This window comes from Schistocerca piceifrons, chromosome 1 (assembly GCF_021461385.2).
Source record: "Schistocerca piceifrons isolate TAMUIC-IGC-003096 chromosome 1, iqSchPice1.1, whole genome shotgun sequence".
NCBI classification, from domain to species: Eukaryota; Metazoa; Arthropoda; class Insecta; order Orthoptera; family Acrididae; genus Schistocerca; species Schistocerca piceifrons.
In genome coordinates, this window is record NC_060138.1 from 301,038,896 (window position 1) to 301,061,189 (window position 22,294).

The following is a 22,294-nucleotide window of genomic DNA, read 5'->3' on the forward strand; positions in this document are numbered from 1 at the left end:
AAAAGTTTTTTTAGGCATTCACAAATGTTCGATATGTGCCCCTTTAGTGATTTGGCAGACATCAAGTTCCTCCCACACTCGGCGGAGCATGTCCCCATCAATGAGTTCGAAAGCATCGTTGATGCGAGCTCGCAGTTCTGGCTCGTTTCTTGGTAGAGGAGGTTGAAACACTGAATCTTTCACATAACCCAACAGAAAGAAATCACATGGGGTTAAGTCGTTAGAGCGTAGAGGCCATGACATGAATTGCTGATCATGATCTCCACCACGACCGATCCATCGGTTTTCCAATCTCCTGTTTAAGAAATGCCGAACATCATGATGGAAGTGCGGTGGAGCACCATCCTGTTGAAACATGAAGTCGGCGCTGTCAGTTTCCAGTTGTGGCATGAGCCAATTTTCCAGCATTCCAGATACACGTGTCCTGTAACGTTTTTTTCGCAGAAGAAAAAGGGGCCGTAAACTTTAAACCGTGAGATTGCACAAAACACGTAAACTTTTGGTGAATTGCGAATTTGCTGCACGAATGCGTGAGGATTCTCTACCGCCCAGATTCGCACATTGTGTCTGTTCACTTCACCATTAAGAGAAAATGTTGCTTCATCACTGAAAACAAGTTTCGCACTGAACGCATCCTCTTCCATGAGCTGTTGCAACCGCGCCAAAAATTCAAAGCGTTTGACTTTGTCATCGGGTGTCAGGGCTTGTAGCAATTGTAAATGGTAAGGCTTCTGCTTTAGCCTTTTCTGTAAGATTTTCCAAACCTTCGGCTGTGGTACGTTTAGCTCCCCGCTTGCTTTATTCGTCGACTTCCGCACGCGTTCAACCGTTTCTTCGCTCACTGCAGGCCGACCCGTTGATTTCCCCTTACAGAGGCATCCAGAAGCTTTAAACTGCACATACCATCGCCGAATGGAGTTAGCAGTTGGTGGATCTTTGTTGAACTTCGTCCTGAAGTGTCGTTGCACTGTTATGACTGACTGATGTGAGTGCATTTCAAGCATGACATACGCTTTCTTGGCTCCTGTCGCTATTTTGTCTCACTTCACTCTCAAGGGCTCTGGCGGCAGAAACCTGAAGTGCGGCTTCAGCCGAACAAAACTTTATGAGTTTTTCTACGTATCTGTAGTGTGTCGTGACCATACGTCAATGAATGGAGCTACAGTGACTTTATGAAATCGCTTCAATCATTTGTAATAGCCCTGTATATCAACTACACTTTTAGGCTGCCGCTAAAGGTAGAGCTTAATATGGTGTCCATTCATAGTAAAGCATCCTTCTGTCATGGATCTCAGGGATCAGGCACACACTGAAAAACTCTAGGTTGGTCACAGATGTGCTGGCAGCCATTGTTTATGTGCTCCTGTAGTGTATGTACATCATTAATGGGGCTTGCATACACCAATGGTTTCTAGTGACCCCCAAAACTAAAAATCCAAGGGATTGTCATTGGGGGAGCAAGCTGGCCAATGTACTTGACCTTCTCGGCCTATCCTTTGCCCATTAAATGTCTGTGTGAGGCCTTCACAGATGTTTTGGAGAAAATGAATCACACTACCTGTCTTTCATCTGGTACTGGATTTGCATCAGGACTGCATGTTGGTTATGAAAATTAAGAATCCCATCTTATGTGAAACCAACTTTGTCCATGAATTGTATCTTTATTGTGAAAAGTGGATCTTCACCACATCTTTGCTACAGCCATTGGCGGAACTGCATTCTGGCAGGATGATGTTTTGGCCTTAGAGCTGTAAATGATGTTGGTATAGCAACTATTCATGCAAGGTTGCTCAGAAAAAGACAATGACTAACTCTGATAGATGCTGAAATTCTATGCACACTTATTCCAGGATCTTCTTCGACTTGCTGCAGTTCTCATTCCTCCACAACAAAAATATGAATGGTGCGAAGTCTGTGGTGATTTGCTCTTACTGGAGTTATGCAACTAAAGTCTGCTAGTTGCTGGAAATGATGGCTCTTAAGTTATGCATTTTAAAACCCACATTGGTCTTGTTTTGGTAAACACTACTATCTTGGAAAACATGGCAACCTATTTTTTTAAAGACCCCCATATACAATACCCTCTGTCATGCATTTCACATTGGTCTGCAGGTATGCATGCAGACGTAAATAAATTTCCTGATGTGTATGCCGAGAACACTCCCATCTTCCATGATGACAACAAACATGTCTACACCCTATCACACATTGATTGGCCCACTAAATAAACTGATCTTAATCCTACAAGAAATAGCACAACTATTTAAAACAGTGGATGAAACACAGCAATCAACATCCCCACAATTATGGACCTCTGTAGTATACGGGGTGTTCAGAAATTCCCTTTAATTCTCCTAGGACTTTTAGAGAGAAGTGAGTGTATAATATTTTGAATAGGAACCCATGTCCAGAAACATGCTTTTCCATTCTAAATGGTTTCAATTCAGATGTGTAATTCATCCATGTCTCCTGAGGGAAAGAGAAAAATCTCACAGTTGCTTGTCCTGGTGTACAATAGGGTAGACAGGATGATGTGTACTGCATCAGACTGTCACCTGATGTCACTTAACATATGCCTTGCTGTGAGACCCATACAATGCCTGTGCATCTCTGATACAGTAAACATGTTTCAGTACACTTTTTCGGAATACACAGACATGCTCCTCGTGTATGGCGAAGCTCGAGGTAATGGAAGAGCTGCTAGTTGGCTGTATCAAAAACATTTTCTGCAGTATAGGATACCATCGTACAAACTTTTAGCCCAAGTTCTGCAGTGGCTCTGCAAATAGATACTTTCACAATGAGGAGGCAGGACTGTGGTGCTCCATGGTAAAGCTGTATGCCTGAATCTGAACAAGATGTACTGCATTGCATTGAAGAGAACCCGTCAATGAGTACTCTAACAGTTGCACACACACTGGATATTAGTCACAGTATAATCTGGGAAGTTGTGTGAGAGCAATAATTACATCCATACCACTTACAAAGGGTACGGCTATGGGTCCAGCCAATTTTCCACAGTACATTGCCTACTGAACGTGGCTACTGTTTCCATGTCAAGTCCTGTTATGTAAGTTCACTAGGGACTGTGCTCTGAATTCACAGAACTGCCATGTCTGGGCAAACGGAAACCCTATTGCCATGCAAGTTCAGGGATTTCAGCACAGGTTTGGTATTAACATGTGGGCAAGTATTTTGGATAAACATGTGGGCACGTATTTTGGATAAACATGTGGGCAAGTATTCTGGATGTCAGTCACGTGATTGGGCCATACCTTCTTCCACTCAAGCTATCTAGTCCTGCACACCTGATCTTCCTACAAACTGTATTGGACCCATTCTTGGAAGCTGTGCTGCTCAATATCAGTCAAGAAACTGTGGTTTCAGAATGATGGTGCACCACCTCACTTCTCCCAAGTGGTTAGGAGACATCTCTAACAGATGATATGGTGAAAGATGGTTAGGCCAAGGTGGTCCAACAGCATGGCCACTGATCGACAGATTTAACTCTTAGGGATTACTGCTAGTGGGGTTGTATGCAAAGTTTAATTTATGAGACTCCTACATAGACAGACAAAGATCTGCTTGCATGAATTGTGGCTCCTTCTCTAGAAACTGAAGAGAGACAGGTGGCATGGAAAATGCGTATCAGAACCTGCTTCATAGGTACAATGTCTGTAACAATGTTGGTGATCATCACATTGAGCCACTGTTGTAATGCATCAGTACTCTCCTGTACACACAGTATGCTGGCTTCTTTTTTGTTTTGGAATAATGTAAACACATAATGTTTAAGGGTTAATGTAAACAAATGTGCATAAGTGATAAATGGATGTTTACTTATGTTTTCTTTCAAATTGTTATCTAAATAACTGTACTGTCTCACGGCTAATTAAACCACTCAAGTAGAAGTAGAAGAGTTAAACATCTGAACTGAAACTGTTGTAGAATGGAAATGGTATGTTTCTGGACATGGGTTCCTACTCAAAATATTATGTATGCACTCCCCTTTACAAGTCCTAAAAGTTTGTAATGGGAATTTCTGAGCACTCTAATGGGTGGCTTCAGCTGGATACAGCATACCTGTTTTCGTATCGCTATAGTTGTAAAATGTTACATATCATTGAAAAGTAATCTTTGCACCACTATGAACTCTTGCTGAAGTTGTGTGGACTATCTGTTTAGTATTAAGTTACCTGCCAATGGCCTAGAAAGCCAAAAGCCAGTTCATAACTAATATTAAACAAGAATTATTGTGGAACATTAATATTATGTATTCGAGTTTTTAGTATGTACATGTTCCTCCCAAGAACTGACTGAGTATTCCATAAATAACTGAAGAAGCTTGTGAATCATCTCCGTTACTGAACTTCGGCCATTATCAAGGCCACAGGCAGTTTTATATGGTATTAAAGTGTCTGGTGCGCTTAATTACAATAAATAATTCATATCAAACAGAAAATATTAATCAGTGATAGAAGGCAACATGTTCACATTGAGTAACGACTATTAATGAGGGGCAGGGAAGGGGAGTTGTCCTCCTCCCCTCTAGTGGCTGGGTGGGGGAAGAGTGGGAGGAGGACAAACCTTAGCAAACTGAAGTCAGATCCTGCCCCATCAGACAGACAGATGCAGCAATTCAGTATTAGTCTGAAGCAACCATAACACTTATTGACCAGTGACTTGTAATAAGTGCACTTAGATCCACTTGTCTTAAAATTTCAAAACTACTTTGTCATTCACTGTGAAACTACAACAAACTGCTACCCTCTGCAACCCCCCCCCCCCCTCCCCCGCCCCCCAGTTCATCATGTTATTCTCTTTACTACCAGTTTTGACTATAAAATATGGATTATATTTCCCTCTAGTATATGACCAAAGCATACTTTTTCACTGTTTAAGTAATCTTGACTAGTGTGTAGTGTAACAGCGTTTGAAACAAACTGATCATTATTTCTCCTTGGTATAGAGTGAGTGTGGGCTATAGGTATTGGCTGACTGTGAATATCTCTTAATGCACTCCTGCCTTTGCCTTTTGTGTTTATATTTAAGTATAAGTCTTACAGCTAATTTCAAACAAAGGAACTATGTTTACAACAATACAGATAAAAAATGATAGCATACCAATTGTGTCTGGTTTTGTGGCTTGGAGATGCAGGTAACCAGATTCCTCAAGCAAAAACTGAAAATGTTCCCACAGAGGATAAACTTTGTCAACGTAATCCTTTTCAACCACAAATGTTGGCCAAAGACTCCCCAAAAACAGCTTTATTGTGCTTTTCAAGCTCTGTACAAAACAGGCATTTGAATGAAGCCCCTTTACACTGAAATTGACCCAAGACTGTTAATATTAATCAGACATCTTACAAAAATTTAGAAATAACAGACGTCACAGTTGCTCTGCTCTGATGAATTGATAAAATGTCTCACATATATGCCAAAAATTTGTACTATTAAACACAAACTGTGTTGTGACAAAAATAAGTTATGCGGAAACACTATATTTCATGTAAATACATTCTAAGTAACTTCAAGCTTATAACAAGTCTTGTATTGTTAAAATGGAGATTAAAGTTATTTGATTGCATCAGAATAAAATAAAAGCATACTTCTCTGGAAAAAGGGTGGCCATATTAGATGCTATCACAGCTCCCCAGTCTCCACCTTGTACAATAAATTTTTGCAGCCCAATTCTTTCCATAAAGTTCTTCATAATTACTGCAATTTGAGCAGCTCCAAGACCAGGCTTTGCAGCACCATCAGAGAAACCATACCCAGGCAATGAGGGCACTATAACTTCGAAAACAAAGTTGTAACCTGCTTGTGGCTTCACTAGGTGAGGTATAATCTCATAAAATTCTCTCACAGATCCTGGCCAACCATGCAGTAGCAGCAATGGCAACACTTCAGTTCCTTCAGGAACACTGGTTGGCTTAACGTGAATGAAATGAATATCTAAGCCATCCACACAAGTCTTGAATTGTGGAAATTTGTTCAAAAACTTTTCTTGTTCTCTCCAATTATATTTTGTCCTCCAGTATTCTATTACTTCTTCCTGTAAATATTTTGTGTTGAACCCATACTGGAATCCTATGCCCTCAAGTGGTGGAGTAAGAGTTGGTAATAATTCAAGTCTGTCTTGTAAATCATCCAAGACCTGTGACAAATAGTTAATACTGAATCACTATGATATAAATTTGATGTTTTATGAGCTATCTTATACCACATGTACACACAACAGAAATACCAATAATTTTAACACACACCACAATGGCATTCAGTTTCCAATGTAATGGCAGAAGCAGCAGAAATTCAGTCACCAATAAATGAAAATTTTGAAATTTGTGGTAAGGTTATATAGAACCAAACTGTTGAGGTCTCGGGGCAAAGGTTTACACAGTAATTAATGTAACTTGAACTAACTTACACTAAGAACAACACATACACCCATGTCCGAGGGAGGACTCGAACCTCCAATGGGGCGAGGAGAGGGGGTGTGTGTGTGTGTGTGTGTGTGTGTGTGTGTGTGTGTGTGTGTGTGTGTCAAAACTGTGACAAGGCACCCTAGACTGTGCAGCTACCCCACATGGACCAATAAATGAAACAATATTCTAAATTACTACATGCTTTGATAGAAAAAAACTGACCATCATAAACATTCAAATTCATGAACTTTTTCCTCTGCATAGGACTGCTCATTTTGGCAAAACGAGAGTCCAAAAGCTATCTTGTGTCTTTTCACTCATTTACTCATTTAACTATTAGGCCAAATTCTACAAATTATCAATAAAGTGTGCAGAAAACATTCAATGAGAACAATGTATGGTATACACCTAGATTTCATGTAGAAAACTGTTTAAGGGACTAAGCACACTAACACCAAAACACAACATTTTACTACATTCTACAACTTGCAATTAACAGTCAGTCTCAGTTAGCAAACAAATATTCGCGAAAACTTAACAATTACAAGAGAGAATGTTTGACCTTATTTACCTCCAGGAAACAATTTTTTTTAGAACTGGCAGCAGACATCCATAAAAATACCAGAACCTATCCTAGCTTTCAGAACTATTATTTCCTTCCTAGGAGAGGAATGAAGGATAGGTAGGAGAAGGTTAGAAAGAAAGCGCACGTCACTTAAATGCCAGGGCGGGTATCTCGAGAGCAATGGAGACCAGTGGTGAGAGTCCAAATTCTGGTCTGAAATACAATTTCAGTTTTTCACAAATGTTTCTGCTCTATAAATTTATCTCTCTCTCTCTCAGCGTATCAAACTATGAACAATGTCTGCATTCTTATTAACAGCAACAGAAGCCCATAGGAGCAGCTACAGAAGCCCACAGGAGGAATGATATTCTAAGGCCAATTTTCTGTGCTATTTCTAATAGCGATTTCAACTTCTTGTCTGGTTTCTTGAACATTGTTGGCTAGGAGAGAAAGATCAGCAGTAAATCTCAAGCAGTTTAACCTTCGAGTGGGTGCACTGGGGTACTGAGTACCCCATTGAGGAATTTTGTAGTACTGTAGTGTAATGCAAAGCCCTGCACTGTGGTAGGTCTAGGTATGTGTTACTTGTTACTTGACCCCCCACCCCCTCCCAATCCTCAACTCAGGGCCCTCAGCATCGTGTTGTTTCACAAGGATAAGGGTAATGGAGCACTCCGTATCCCATGCATCCGCTTGTGTTATACTTTCTTGTCAGTTTTAACATGTGTGCCACTTTACTTTATCTAAGAAAGTGACTGAATTCTAAAAGTACTCATAACAGTATTTATTACAAGCATTGAAAAATATAACAGTAATGTTTTGTATGTTTTTTGTGATGTAAGAGTTGTTAGCCAACAATTAGAGTTTTTTGTCTATTTGTTCCCAGGTCCAAAGATTTTATAAAGCTTGACAAGATACTCGCATACCTTCAAGAACTCATTGAAGTTGAGAGACTTGGAATAAATCTTGTTGAGATAGCTGAAAGGGAAGGTGAGCTGAGTGGCAAAGAAGTTCGTTTTAGCTATCAAGACCATGAAACTAACACTGAACAGGAAGACAAAGTGGGGATGAGAAAGAAAGAAGTTCAGGAATTGGGTTTTTCTCAGAAAAAGGCAAACTATGAAAATGAGTAAAAAACCAGCCTCTAAGACAAAAAACTAAGCAAAAAATATTATTAAGTTTCACAAGCTTACAAGCTATTCAAACAACATTTCTAATGAAATTGATGCATTTTTCAAGCTTTATGAAACTGATATAAGTATGCTAGTATTCCATACTAATATATTGTCACACAGAAGAAGGTGTAATTAGATGAATGACGAACACTAACTTCACTTATTGAAGGTTTATTTAGCACTGGCACACACAAGAGCGGAGAGCGAACTGCCTTCGGCCAGAACACATATGTATATATACAGTTACAGAACATTCCAGTACAATGATTCTTGATATTTGTGGATACTTCTAGAATTTCCTTGAGCCAAATATAGAAATTAAAATTTTACAGTTCAGGTGAGTTTTGAACTCAAGACCCCCCCATGTAACAGTCTAGTATCATAACTGCTACACCACAGTGACAGTGCTACTCAGCTTCTTCTGCAACATTGCTCCCTCCTTAAGAGAACAGCATCTCGGTGTTACGTCGTCCTAGTCCGGGAACGAGTCATCGGTCTTGCATACTCCGACTCCCGATGACTGATGTTCGCCCTGGCGGTGATCTTCTCAGAACTTCCTTTGCTGCTATGCTCTTCATCACCTTGCTGCTTGTTGCCTGTCACTGGAACTTTAAATTTACTTCATTCGAAGGACGTGGACCGTATCTCTGATCTTCTGTCATCTTGTGTCGGGGTCGAAAACTTCAGCTTCATGAGTAACATCAGACAACTGTCTTACAACTTTATAAGGTCCAAAGTAGCACCTGAGGAGCTTCTCAGAGAGACCAACCTTCCGAACAGGAGTGAAGATCCAGACGAGGTCACCAGGCTGGTAAACAACAGGGTAGTGGCTCCCGCCATACCTTCGGCGATCGTTTTCTTGAGCCTGCAGCGTGCAGATTCGTGCTAACTGCCGAGCTTCCTCAGCTCTGGTTAACATCTGGCCGATGTAGTCGTCGTCCACGTCATCAGGATGTAATGGAAACACAGTGTCCATTATCGTAGCCACTTCATGCCCATGCACCAGGAAAAATGGCGCAAATCCTGTGGTGTCTTGTTTGGCGGTGTTTTAGGCAAACATCACGAAAGGTAGCACTTCCTCCCAGTTGCTCTGCTCAACATTGACGAACATTGATAGCAAGTCGGCCAAGGTCTTATTAAGGCGTTCAGTAAGCCTGTTAGTTTGCGGATGGTAGGCAGTCGTCATGTGATGAGTAATGTTGCACCGACGGTTTATCTCTGTCACAAGATTCGATTGATAAACTTTCCCTCAATCTGTAATTAATGACCTTGGGGCACCGTGTTTTAATATGATGTCTTCCACGAAGAATTTGGTTACCTCGAATGCTTCGGCTGTATTCATGGCTTTTGTAACGGCATAGCGTGTCAGATAATCAGTGCAAACAATAATCCATCTATTTCCACTAGCAGACGTTGGAAATCATCCGAGGAGGTCAATCCCAACACGCTGGAAAAGTGTTTCAGTTGGTGGAATTGGTATGAGTTGGACAGGTGGTTTCTGAGGAACTGCCTTTCTCCTTTGGCACTCTCGACAGTGCAACACATAGTGACGGACACTCCTAAATAAACCAGAAAAATCTCTTGTGGATCATATCATATATCTTAATAAATCCTGGTGTGTCATGGAATTTCTGTAGAACATCTAAGCGCATGTGTTTAGGAATCACTGGTAGCCACCTCTTTCCAAACGGATCAAAGTCTTTCTTGCAAAGTAATCCATTGACTACCTTAAATTGCCCTTTCACATCCTCTGATTGATTTAAGGCAAGCATAATTTGAGATATCTTGGTGTCCTCCTCCTGCTCAGCAGAGAGATCTTGGAGTGCAGCAAGACAGTCATTATCTTCATCAATGTCTTGATGGTCTTGCACAGGGTTTGTTGAGAGAGAGTCGGCATCTTTGTGTTTTCTTCCACTTTTGTACACTATGGTAATGTCATATTCTTGAAGACGTAGTGCTCACCTGGTAAGACGTCCTGTTGGGTCCTTAAGACCTGTCAATCAACAAAGTGAATGATGGTCTGTAACAACTGTGAATGGCCTTCCATAGATACTATCGAAATTAGTACATGGCCCAGATCACAGCAAGACATTCTCTTTCTGTAGTTGAGTAGTTTGTCTCGGCTTTTGTAAGTGCCCTAGAAGATAAGGCTATAACCTTCTCTTTTCCATCCGAAATTTGCACCAGAACAGCACCAATCCCATATCCACTGGCATCTGTGTGCAGTTCTGTAGGTGCTCTCTCATCGTACAGACCAAGTACAAGGTCAGTTGTCAGAGCTTTTCACAGCACATTGAAAGAATCTTGTTGAGCAGCCCCCCAGATAAATTTAGCATCGGCTTTTAACAACTCTTGGAGTGGCCTGGCTTTGATACAAAAGTCTTTGATAAAACGACAGTAATAATAATTTAATCCGAGGAAGCTTCTCACATCTCTAATATCACCTTTTCTGGGTCTGGACGCACACCTTCATTTGACACAAGGTGTCCAAGTATTTTGATTTCTTTTGCTCCAAAGAGACACTTTCTTGGATTAAGTTTCAGTCTGCCTTCTTGGAGACACTCAAGAACGGCCCTCAGTCTTTTTTACATGTTCATCAAATGTCTCTGAGAACACTATATCATCATCTAAATAACAAAGACACATCGTCCACTTCAGGTGCCTTAGAAGATTATCCATCATCTGTTCAAATGTTGCTGATGGATTACACAAACCAAATGGCATTACCTTAAACTCATACAGGCCTTCATGGGTGATGAATGTAGTTTCCTCACGATCAGCCTCATCTACTTAGGTTTGCCAGTATCGTGAGTACATGTCCATGGTTGAGAAAAACTTAGCCCCCTTCAGACAATCTAGTGTTATCATCAATTTGTTGAAGGGGGTAAACGTCCTTTTTAGTTACCTTATTAAGCTTCGTGTAATCAACACAAAAGCACCAACTGCCATCCTTCTTCCTGACGAGGACCATTGGTGACAACCATGGGCTCTGTGAAGGCTGAATGATGTCATTCTTCATCATTTTCTCTACCTCGTTGCGAATTATTCAACGTTCTGTTGCTGACACGGTATACTCTCTGGCTTATTGGTTGATGGTCTCCAGTGTTTCACTGTCTATTTGTCTAATTTGCTCTTCACCTGCTGATTGAAGCATTCAGAGAACTCTTGTAGAATGCCAAGTAGCTTCTTCTGTTGTTCCTTAGTGAGATCTGGTGATAGTCAAGCTAAAAGATCTTGTCTCGTAGTGGTAGCTCCAATTTCATCCACAGACTCAGCATGGGAGGTTTCTATGATGCTCAGCTGTTCGGCAATTAATGGCTCAGCATTTGCTACACATATGCGTCTTGGAAGGATCTGCAGTTCTCGGTGACAGTTAACTATCCACAGTTCGCTGAATCCATTCTTAAATGAGACAACAGAGGCTGGGATGACCAAGTTATTCTTCAGTGGTATGCTTCTCTTACATTCCACTACACGATCCATGGGTTTATGCATGGCATGACACATGGCAGTTACCTTTCTAGTGCTGATTGCAGGAATGATCACTTCATCCAGCACACACACTCAGATGCGCATCTTCCTGTCCGCAGTATCTCATCTTGTCTAGCACAATCTTCGAGCGATGACAATCTATAATTGCCTGAGAAGCTTTCAAAAAGTCCCATCCGAGAATGACGTCACGAGTACACTCTTTTAAGATGATGAATTCTAAGGGATGTGTATGGCCACTTATACCCACACAAATGACACATCTTCCTGTAGGTTTTACATATTTCCCATTAGCCACCTTCAGCAGAGATGTTTTGTTGTCGACGAATAAGGTTTTCTGCAACTGGCGATGGTATTTCTCCAAAATGACTGAATATGATGCTCCAGAGTCCACAACAGCTTGGGCTGGTTGGCCATCCATGAGGATATCGACATAGTTTCCTATCATTTTTGTAGTGATTGACAGCGAAGGACTTTTCTCTTTGGCAGCCTCACCTCCAAGGTCACACCCTTTAGTTTTCCAAGTTGTGGCGTCTAGGTGATTGCATGGAGCTTCAAAATGGTGATGGAGAGATTGATTGGCATGTTGGAGAATATCCTCTCCAGCGGCTAGCTTGTGGCGATGGTGACCTACGTCATCCTGCACCATCATCATCATCATCTTCATCTTCGGTGTCCCGGAGTTGGCGTTTGCTAAGATCTGTCTGCTGTCTTCTGGTGCAGGCGTCATATAATATCCACCGTCTTTCTTGACAATAGTGCACCACATGTCCCAGTCGTCTGCAGTGGAAACATACTGGTTGGTTATCCTGGTTCCTCTTGGAGTCCAAACAGGTTCCTCATGCGGCATTGTAGGAACGTCACTTTGCCTGGGTCTTGACTTTTTCACCGTTTTAAAGGGAAATGAAGGACGAGAGATTGGGTTCAATGTCTGTTCCACTTCCTCTCTTATGCCCTCTTGAAGCATCTCTGTTTTTTGCTCGCTGTGCAATCCAAGTGCCTTCTAAACTTCCTCTCTCACTATCTGATGGAGAACACTTGTGAAATCCATTCCTTCCTCCATCACGGACATCGATACGACATTTGGAAGCCATTCAAACTTCTTGCGTGTAATTCTTTTTTGATGCATTGTCTCGATATACTGGCATCTTTTTATGAAGTCGTCTGCTGTCGAAACCTGCTTCAGGACATGTATCACGTTTGATACATGTCCTCAGCAACACCCTTCATGACATGTGCAACCTTACCTACCTCCTCCATTCTAGGAGCCACTATTTTACACAGCTACAAGATGTCTTGAATGTAGGATGCTGTAGTTTCTCCTGGACACTGTGCCCTGCACTTTATTAATCTTCAACCTTGCACTTCTGTCGTCGTGTGTCACTGAAATACTTGCGCAGTTCCACCTGGAATACTTCCCAGCTTGTGAACTTCTGCTCGTTGTTCTCATACCATTGCTTGGCAGTGCCCTCCCAGTAGAAAAATACATTAGCCAAACACACGGTGTCATCTCATTTGTTAAATATGGCTATAGCCTCATATACCTTTAGCTACTTGTTTGGGTCTTGGCCATCATCACCAGAGAACCCGGAAGGATGTCTCATGTGGTGACACACAGTTGCTGTCATTGTAATGTCGTCGTCGTCGTCTTCTGTCTCCGATAGATTGCAATCTGCTGAATGTGGCTCGAACTCCAGTTTCTGCCCACGTAAACAGCGGTTGTTGTGGCCTGATGGGAGCCACTGTGTCATCAATAATGTGATCTATCACAAGTTTCAATACCCGGTGCCTCCACCAGAATAATGTCATGTAGAAGAAGGTGTAATTAGAGATGAATGGCAAACCATAACTTCACTTAAGAAGGTTTATTCAGCACTTGAACATACAAGAGTGTGGAGCAAACTGCCTCTGGCCAGAACACATACGGTAGATATACTTGTATTGTTATGGAACATTCCAGTACAATTATTCTTGATATTTGTGGATACTTGTAGAATGTCCTCGAACTGAATATAGAAATTAAAATACACCAAAGTGACGGTGCTACTCAGCTTCTTCTGCATACAGACACACACGCACGCATCCACGTACACGCACACACACGAAATTGTAAAGTTATGGACAGATGCGAAATTATGGCACCATTGGACATTTTATTTTTGGAAGATACAAAAAAAAGTCAACAAGTAAATGTACAAGAACTCTGGGAGTCAGACTGTGCAGGTTTGGATATATTGGGGGGGGGGGGGGGGGGGCTACAATGAGTTGTAAAAGATTTCTATTTGTCTTGCTTGGAGAGGTTTGATGACATTTCCACTGAAAACGAAAGGAAAAAACTTGACAAGTTAGCTGTTGTCAGAAAGCTTTCACATTCCTTTACAATCAGCCTAAAATGATCCTATAATCCTATTGAATATGTGGCGATCAATGAAATGTCAATTGGATGTAGGGGCCACTGCTCCTGGATCCAGTACATACTCTGGTATTTTGGTCCGACAATTTTGAAAGCTGCTAGGCAGCACCCCTATGATCTGGAAGTGCTGCTGTCACAACCACAACACTAAGCATAGGCCACACCTGCCACGCCAGCCTACCTGCGCTCATGGTGGTCCTACAAAGCCAGCATCACCAGGGCTCACACTGCAGTCATGTTCTGATAGCGCTTGTGATCATTTAGTTATTCGTCATTGCTTTGGTCCCTGATAATTGCTACATCTTAGTACCTGATTTGGTTTTGCTCTCTGATTTTGTTATTTTGCCTTGTAGTCTGTGTTGTCAGTCATCCCTATTGTGTGTGTTTGCATTGTACCATGATTCCCCGTTGACACCGCTGGCTGGTGTACTCCAGTCTCGTTCGATTGCAGTTACTAGGACTGGCGATGAGGTAAAAGGTTAACAGTGCATTATGGATGCAAAACTTGTACAGCTCGTGGAACAACAACAGCAAAAGCTGCTCCTGCAGCAGCAATTGCAACAGCAGTTCCAGCAGCCAATGGACCTTTTGCATCAGGAAACTCAGCTTCTGTCAGAACGATTACAGGTACAAGGTTCACAACCCATCCCGACTGAGGTCACCTCTCAGATGGAGTCCTGCCCATCCGCATTTCCGTCGTTTAACAATACCAAGGAGGATTGGGACATGTATTTGCAGTGGCTGAAACAGCACTTCACCACATTTCAGGTTTCTGATGATGCCCTCTAACATTCACTCTTCCTTTCTTGGGTTTCCCTGTAGGCATTTTTCTTACTTAAAAAGTTGGCTCCCCTCTCAAACCTGGCTGCATCACTTTTGAGGAAATGTGTTTGTTGCTGTCAAACTATCATTCACAATGATTAAACATGGTCACATTGTGCTCAGAGTTCCATCAGCACCACATGCCACTAATGGGTGACAGATTTGCAGTGTCTCAGTTGTCGTCGTGATTTCACCTGAGCCAACACATCTTGCAAAACCTCATATACTGATTCTCTGATTCATGCTGCAGTGGTCGAATTGGTTCCCAATCCAGAAGTTTGCACATGGCTCTCACGTTAGACAACCCTTCCTTTAACAACATAATGAAAATTATGCATTCTTAAGATCGCACAGGTATCAAACAAACATTCTATGGCCCACCCCCAGATGGTAATGGTTTGACCACCACCATGGAGATGGGAGTTCTCTCAAGCCTTCTTCCTGATGCAGCATCCAGATTCATCACTTTTGTACATATCAATGACCTCTGAGCAGCCTATCCAGCTGCGTTGGCACAAACAGCGGGGTCTGCCTTCTTGTCCTAACTCTTTTGTGATGCGCCAGTGTGCAGACTGCGCTGATCGCTGGGCGCACTGCACTCATTGTGAAAAGGATGGGCAACTCTGAACTGTCTGCCATCAGGCATCTGGTCAATCCAACCCCACTCCTAACTTGTGTCATGGGACGGTGCATGAACTTCAGGCCACTGTTCTCTAGGGGAATTCTTGCACCCCCAAGCTGTTTATTAATTTCATGACTGCTCGTTAGGCTGCTTGTTAGGACGTCTGTTTCCAAGTTGACATGGGAGCAACGGTCTCCCTGGTCCATCTCCCGACATACGCTTGTCTGAGTAACCCGACATTGCCCCGCCTCTCATAAGGTGGTTGCATATGGTGACAGACAAAGGTCACTTCTCCGCTACAGTAACATGTAAGATGGATACATGGCCACTAACATTGTATGTTGGCAACAGTCATTCCACTGGCAACATTTTTGTCATGGATGCTTTCTTGCTGTTTGGGTTCTCCATCAAGGACAAAGTTTTGGTTGTCTCGGACACAGTCCCCTTCCAGGAACATGATGACCTTGTGCCTCTTTCGTGTCTCAGGGTGTTTGAGCCTTGCTTCAGGTTCACCACCAATTTTGAGGCATATATCTCTTTGCATCCAGATGCAGTGCCCCGTTTCTGTTGAACATGTCCTCTTCCAGTCTCCTTACAGATGATTATTAAGCTCTAACTCTATCACCTTCATGACGCTGGGGGTCATAGAACTGGTCAAAACTAGCACTTGGACCACACCCATGGTCATTGTCCAGAAGGCAAAAGGCTCTGGCTGTGTGGAGATTTTAAGTCTATGATTAATGCCCAAGCTCTGATGGAAACCTACCCATACTAATCTCTGTTGGTCCATTATGGCCAGCGGACATTGGCTGATACGAATTTTTCAATTCAATAAACTTTACCAACAGCCGTACACTTTAAAGATATTTTATTTTATTCTGAAAGCAACCAATTTCGGCAATTCATTTTGCCATCTTCAGGCCCCTGCATAGTAAAAGAATATACATGTAGTAATACAAGTGTGTACCAAATCAAGCTTACAGGATGTGACAGATAATCATAATATCGCTTAAGCTTAAACATGATGAAAGTATTGGAATTAAATCAAATGTAAGTGTACATCCAGCACAATAGACTAAAACTTGTGTACATATTTATTAGTAGCATTAAACCAAATCTCTGTGTATATCCAGCACAATAGACTAAAACGCTGATACTGAAAACAAAACAGAAGATCAGTAAAACCTAACAATAACTCTTCAGCTGTCATCCTATACCATTTGACAGGAGTTAAAATAGCAGCGTTAACAGGTATTACATCTAGACAGAGTGATCTCTATGAAAGGAAAGTGAACAAATTGAACAAATGTTATTTAAAACTACATCACACATCTACACAATAAAATCGGTAGGTAACTAGACGTAAAAGCACAATGACCATTCTACAAAAAGCTATATCAAGTGACACAAATAACAAAAGTATGATACCTCAACCTAATCATAACATTCCAGTGAGGCCACATTGGTGCAAGGCTACTACAATCATATCATCCATTTCATCATATCAACAGCTACTACAGAATATAAACAACTCACCAAATGTATTTTTTAAATCAATGAACGTATCGTATCGCTCCATAAAACTGGATATTGTGAATTCCAATCTTAAAACACAAAACAGTGAAGCTTATAGTAAAGGTTCAAGATAAACATCAAATCCATATGTGCTGCATGCCAACTTAACATCGAGCAGCTGCTTCATACAAAAGTGTGACACAGCAACTGAGCCCACCTACATTACATGAACATGGTCAAAGATATTTCCACCGAGTCAAAAGACAGTCAATGGTAAGGATAGATACATCATAAAATCATAGACATGTAGAATGCATGTGATAAACAAACACAACACGAAACACACTGCGGGAAGAACTAACATGCGCAGGTGCTACCCATACAATCTCCTTTTTAGATACCAGACTTCAATTCACAATAGTTTGTGAAAAATTTCGAAAAAGAAATTATTCTTTGATTCTGTTTGCTCATTTAAAAAAAATTGATGTTCTTTCCCTGCATGGACATAGATATCCATATCTTCAAAAACATCCATAGCCCCACCTTTATCAATGATGTGCAGTATCTCTAGATTGTCATTAATGCCTACAATTTTATGTTTTGTTGTTTGCAGGTGTTCCTTAAAAGTAGAATGCTTGATGATATGCAGAGCTGTATGCTCTCGAAATCTTTCTTTAAAAGTTCTACCGGTGTGCCCAATATACATTACATCACAGTCACTATATTTAATTTTGTAGATCCCAGACCTCAAAAAAGGATCGTGTCTCTTGATGGAATGAGTAAGAGCCTTGGGTAATGTATTTTTACCAGTAAAACCAACTTCAATGTTGATTTCATGGAATGCTTGTGCTACTCTTTAGGAAATAGGACCTATAAACTCCATGCTTGAGTGCATTTTTCTACTGGTTTAAACCTGGGTGAGAGTAATTTCATGCAGCAAATTAGAGTTCTTTCTGACAATTTTATTATGAATTAAGTCAATAATCTCAGGTTGGTAACCATTGTTTACTGCTATATACCTTAGTATATTCATTTATTTTCGATTTCTATATCTTCTAAAGGGATTTTACTTAGCCAGCTGACAGAGCTATAGAAAAAGGAGGTTTTGTACCTGTTGAAGTGCATGGGATCCACAGGAATAAAGGCATCTGAAGTTCTGGGTTTTCTGAAAATAGCAAAACTATGCCTACCACTCTTATTCCTCACACATATGTCGAGGAAATAATTTTTTTCATTAACCTGCTGCTCATATATGAATTCTATTTTTTGGTGAAGGTTACTGAAAATTCTTAAAGATTTTATCACGGCCACCGTTCTCCTCTTTGTAAAGCACAATGGTGTCATCCACATAGTGAAAGTGGTATAGAACATTGTCATGCAACCCAGGATATTGTGCAAAGGCTGATGCTTCGATATAGTTTAGAAAAACATTGGATAATGTCCCTGATAAACAACACCCCACAGCTAGTCCATCCTGCTGTAGGCACATTAGTGTGCAAATTAGTCACATCTAAGGATAGCCATTTGGAGCCACCTGGGATTTTTATTTTATCTACTAAAATGTAAGTATTCTACACAGAGAAACATCTCTCAAAAATGCAATTATTAACTAGAATTTCATTCAGTTTGTCGTACACCTTGTAGGCAGGAGTACCAATATAACTAACAACAGGCCTGATAGGAACATCAGCTTTATGTACCTTAGGTTGTCCTCTTAACCTTGGGGCATGTGGATTCACAACCTCCGAAGTCTAAAAAATAAAAAGGAGATATTCTTTAGAAGACGTTTGATCTCCTTAGCAAAATATTTAGTGGGATCATGATTAACTTTGGAAAGTCCATTCTTCTCAAAGAATTCCTTTACCTTATTAACATATGCACACACATAACAAGGGTATCCCCTTTATCTGCCTTAATGACAACTGCCTCATGGGTTTTGAGTTTCTCATTGATACTGTGTACAACTAATTCATCATTCACATTTTTACTTTTCTTCTTTTTACAATTTTTTTACTATGAAGTGAGGATACAGCTTCAGCCACATTATTACCCAGGAAAACCTGATGTGGTTTACTGACCTTACAGTAGTTTAAAGTTCTTTTAATCTCTAAAATCAATGATTTTATGTCCTTAATATGTATTGATCTGTTTACTGCAAACTTATTGCCTTTTTGTAACAGCTCAAGTTCTTTCTTATTGAAGATGATGCCAGTTCTATTAACAGCTGTATCGAAAAATTTGTGACTCCTAAAATTAACCACATTATTGGTGTATAATTTCTGGTGTAATTTTAGAATACAAATTTTCTTATTGTGAGTGTAAAAATATTTCCTCTTTTGTTTTCCACTACCCACTCAGAAAACTGCAACAAACTGTCTAATTTGTTACAACTTAACAATTTGCTGAATCTCGGGTGATTCAAGTGCAGACTTTTACTAAGGTCATCGTATTTAGAGTACAAATTTCTTATTTATAGTTTCATCCCCAATTCTTCAGTCTTCGTCTTAATGGTACAGCTGACCCAGTCAGATTTTTTAATCTTGACTTGTGCAAACCTACGAGTGCCACCCTCGGATACACATCTCTCTATAAAGTCAACGACAGTAGTTGTTACCATTAATTTAATTTTGTTGCTGATGAATTCACGGGCTTGTCCCAACACCTGGTAGGGCACATTCATTCAATCTCTGTTGGTCCATTATGGCCAGGGGACATCGGCTAGTATGTATTTTTCAGTTCAACTTTACCAACAGCCATACACTTTAAGATATTTTATTTTATTCTGAAAGCAACCAGTTTCTGCAATTGTTGGTAAAGTTTATTGAATTGATAAATACCCCAGATCATGTCAAGAGGACCTCCTCTCAAAGCTTGTTGGAAGTGAACGTTTTTCTAAAATAGACATTGCTGATGCTTATTTATAGATTCCACTCAATAAGGAATCACAACACAGTGTTGTCATCAATATACCATTAGGCTTACACAAATTCAAATGTTTGCCTTTCAGGATCTCTTTTGCTTCAGTGATCTTCCAGAAATACCTGGTACAGCTAACCACGTCCATCCCAGCTCGTACCAATTGCCCTGATGATTTAATTGTTACGGGTCCTATGCGCCAAGACTACCTGTGTAACCTACATACTGTCTTTACTACATTGCATGATGTGGGATCCAGGTGCAGGTGCCATCTGCACAAATGCCTTTTTTCCCCTTCAGGATCAAGTGGACTACCTTGGCCACTTGCTCACCAAAGATGGGATTCAGCGCACTGACTGTAATGTTTCCACTGTTGACTCTCTCCCGTGTCCCCAAACCTTCAAGATTTGCAGGCTTTTTTTGGGGATGGTGAATTATTGTTTCAAGTTCCTTCTGCAGGTAGCACACATTATGTAGCCCCCAACCAGTTGTGGAAGCAATGCGTTCTGTTTCAGTGGTCAGCAGCCTGTGTGCAGGCCTTCACGCAGCTGAAGCGCATGTTACATTCTGCACACTGCCGTAGCCCCCTTCCCCATCATGCTCCATTGTTTTGGCTGTGGACACTTCTCCCTATGGCATTGGTGCAGTACTGACACACCAAAATGATGATGGTATGGAGGAACCTATTGCCTATGCATCAAAAATGCTGACGCCTGCCCAATGCAATTACTCCTGGATCGAGAAAGAGGTGTTGGCAATTGTCTCTGCCATGAAGAAATTCCATGTGTATCTATTTGGGACCCAGTTTACCCATGTTACAGACCACAGTAGCATTAGTACCACTCTTTGGGCCACACTCTTGGCATCCAGAGCAGATGGCCCAAAGGCTCCAGCATTGGGCTCTTTTCCTTAGCTCCTACAATTGTACCATGAAGTACAAACCTACAACACAACATGCAAATGTGGTTGCCCTCTTGTGTTTACCATCAGTCCCAGACCCGGCACTTGACCAACTGGAGATATCCTGTTTTCACATCAACTTGGAATGACAACACACCTCAGATGGGTTTCCCACTACCGCTACTCACTTTGCGGTGGACATGTGCCACGACCCTATCTTGCGATGTGTCATGCACTGTGTTCTCCATGGGTGGCACACTTATTTTTTGAAGTCCGCTGATCACAAGCTCCGGGCCTAGGCTCAGATCACAGTTGTGTTCTGACAGCACTTGTGATTGTTTATCTATTCATCATTGCTCTGGTCACCAATAGATGCTACATTTTGGTATCTGAATTGGTTTTGCTCTCTGGTTTCAGTATTTTGCCTTGTGGTCTGTGTTGTCAGTTGTCCCTGTTGTGTGTGTCTGTGTTGTACTGCTGATTCCCCATTGAAACTGTCGGCCTTTTGATCAGTGCGCTCTGGTCTCACTCAGTTCTGGTTGCTACACATAACATCCAAACCCACCAAACATGGGATAAAAATATTTGCCACGTGTGGCGCAAAGAGTTTTTACATCAGTAATATACTTTGTGGGAAAGCTGATGGATGGATCATTTCAAGTACCAAACAGCTCAGCGGAACTCATAAGAAAAAGCGTGTCAGTCATATCAAAGGTATACACACAAAGGTGACCACTGATAATTGGTACATGAGCTGCCAATTAGTGGAACATGTTACAGACAAAAACTGACGACCTAGACACTCTTTGCCTGAACAAAAGGACAATCCTGCCTCAATTTTTGCCTCTAAAAAACCAACCTGTCAGAGTGTTTAAATTTGGCTTTCAAGGTAACAATTCTCTTTTGTCGCACTAAACAAAAAGAAATCACTCATTGATACTCCCATTCACAGTGAACAACATGGATGATATCGACCAGAAAACAGGGAAGCCAATCATTACCGATTACAATCGCTCGAGAGGAGAACTGGATTCAATACACAAAAGTGTATCAGGATATTCTGTTTCCAGAATTACAAGGAGATGCCTTATGGTGTTGTTTTATACTATTCTAAATATAGTTGGGATAAATTGCCAAATTTTACATTCACTTTCCAAACCAGAAACATCTGAGCTGATGAATGAACACTTGAAAAATAGATCATATTACTGCTGACCAATATTTCGGAATTTCTAAGAAGAAAATTCCCTTCAGAAGAAGACATTGACACAGCAGGGCCATCAGAGAAGAGGTAGAAAGTGCACTGCCATGTGCGCGGGAGGGAAAAAGACAACTCCACAACAAAAGCTTGTGTGAAGCAACAAGTTTACTTGTCAACCATATCTGATTAGAGAGCATACGTGGATTACATACCAACAGGAGATTGACTGCACAATATATTTCTAAAGAGTT

The 22,294-nt window shown here is 41.1% G+C and overlaps 1 protein-coding gene across 3 annotated transcripts in view; it reads right to left on the reverse strand.

The window, feature by feature from the left end:
- Nucleotides 1-22,294, reverse strand: part of LOC124799969 (juvenile hormone epoxide hydrolase 1-like) — a 53,831-nt gene that overhangs the window by 23,325 nt on the left and 8,212 nt on the right. For all 3 annotated transcript variants that reach the window (XM_047262959.1, XM_047262960.1, XM_047262961.1), the window contains exons 3-4: nt 5,610-6,157; nt 5,125-5,324 (exon numbers count right to left, since the gene is read on the reverse strand). In XM_047262959.1, the coding sequence (XP_047118915.1) occupies nt 5,125-5,324; nt 5,610-6,157 (748 nt within the window). The remainder of the gene's footprint in view (nt 1-5,124; nt 5,325-5,609; nt 6,158-22,294) is intronic.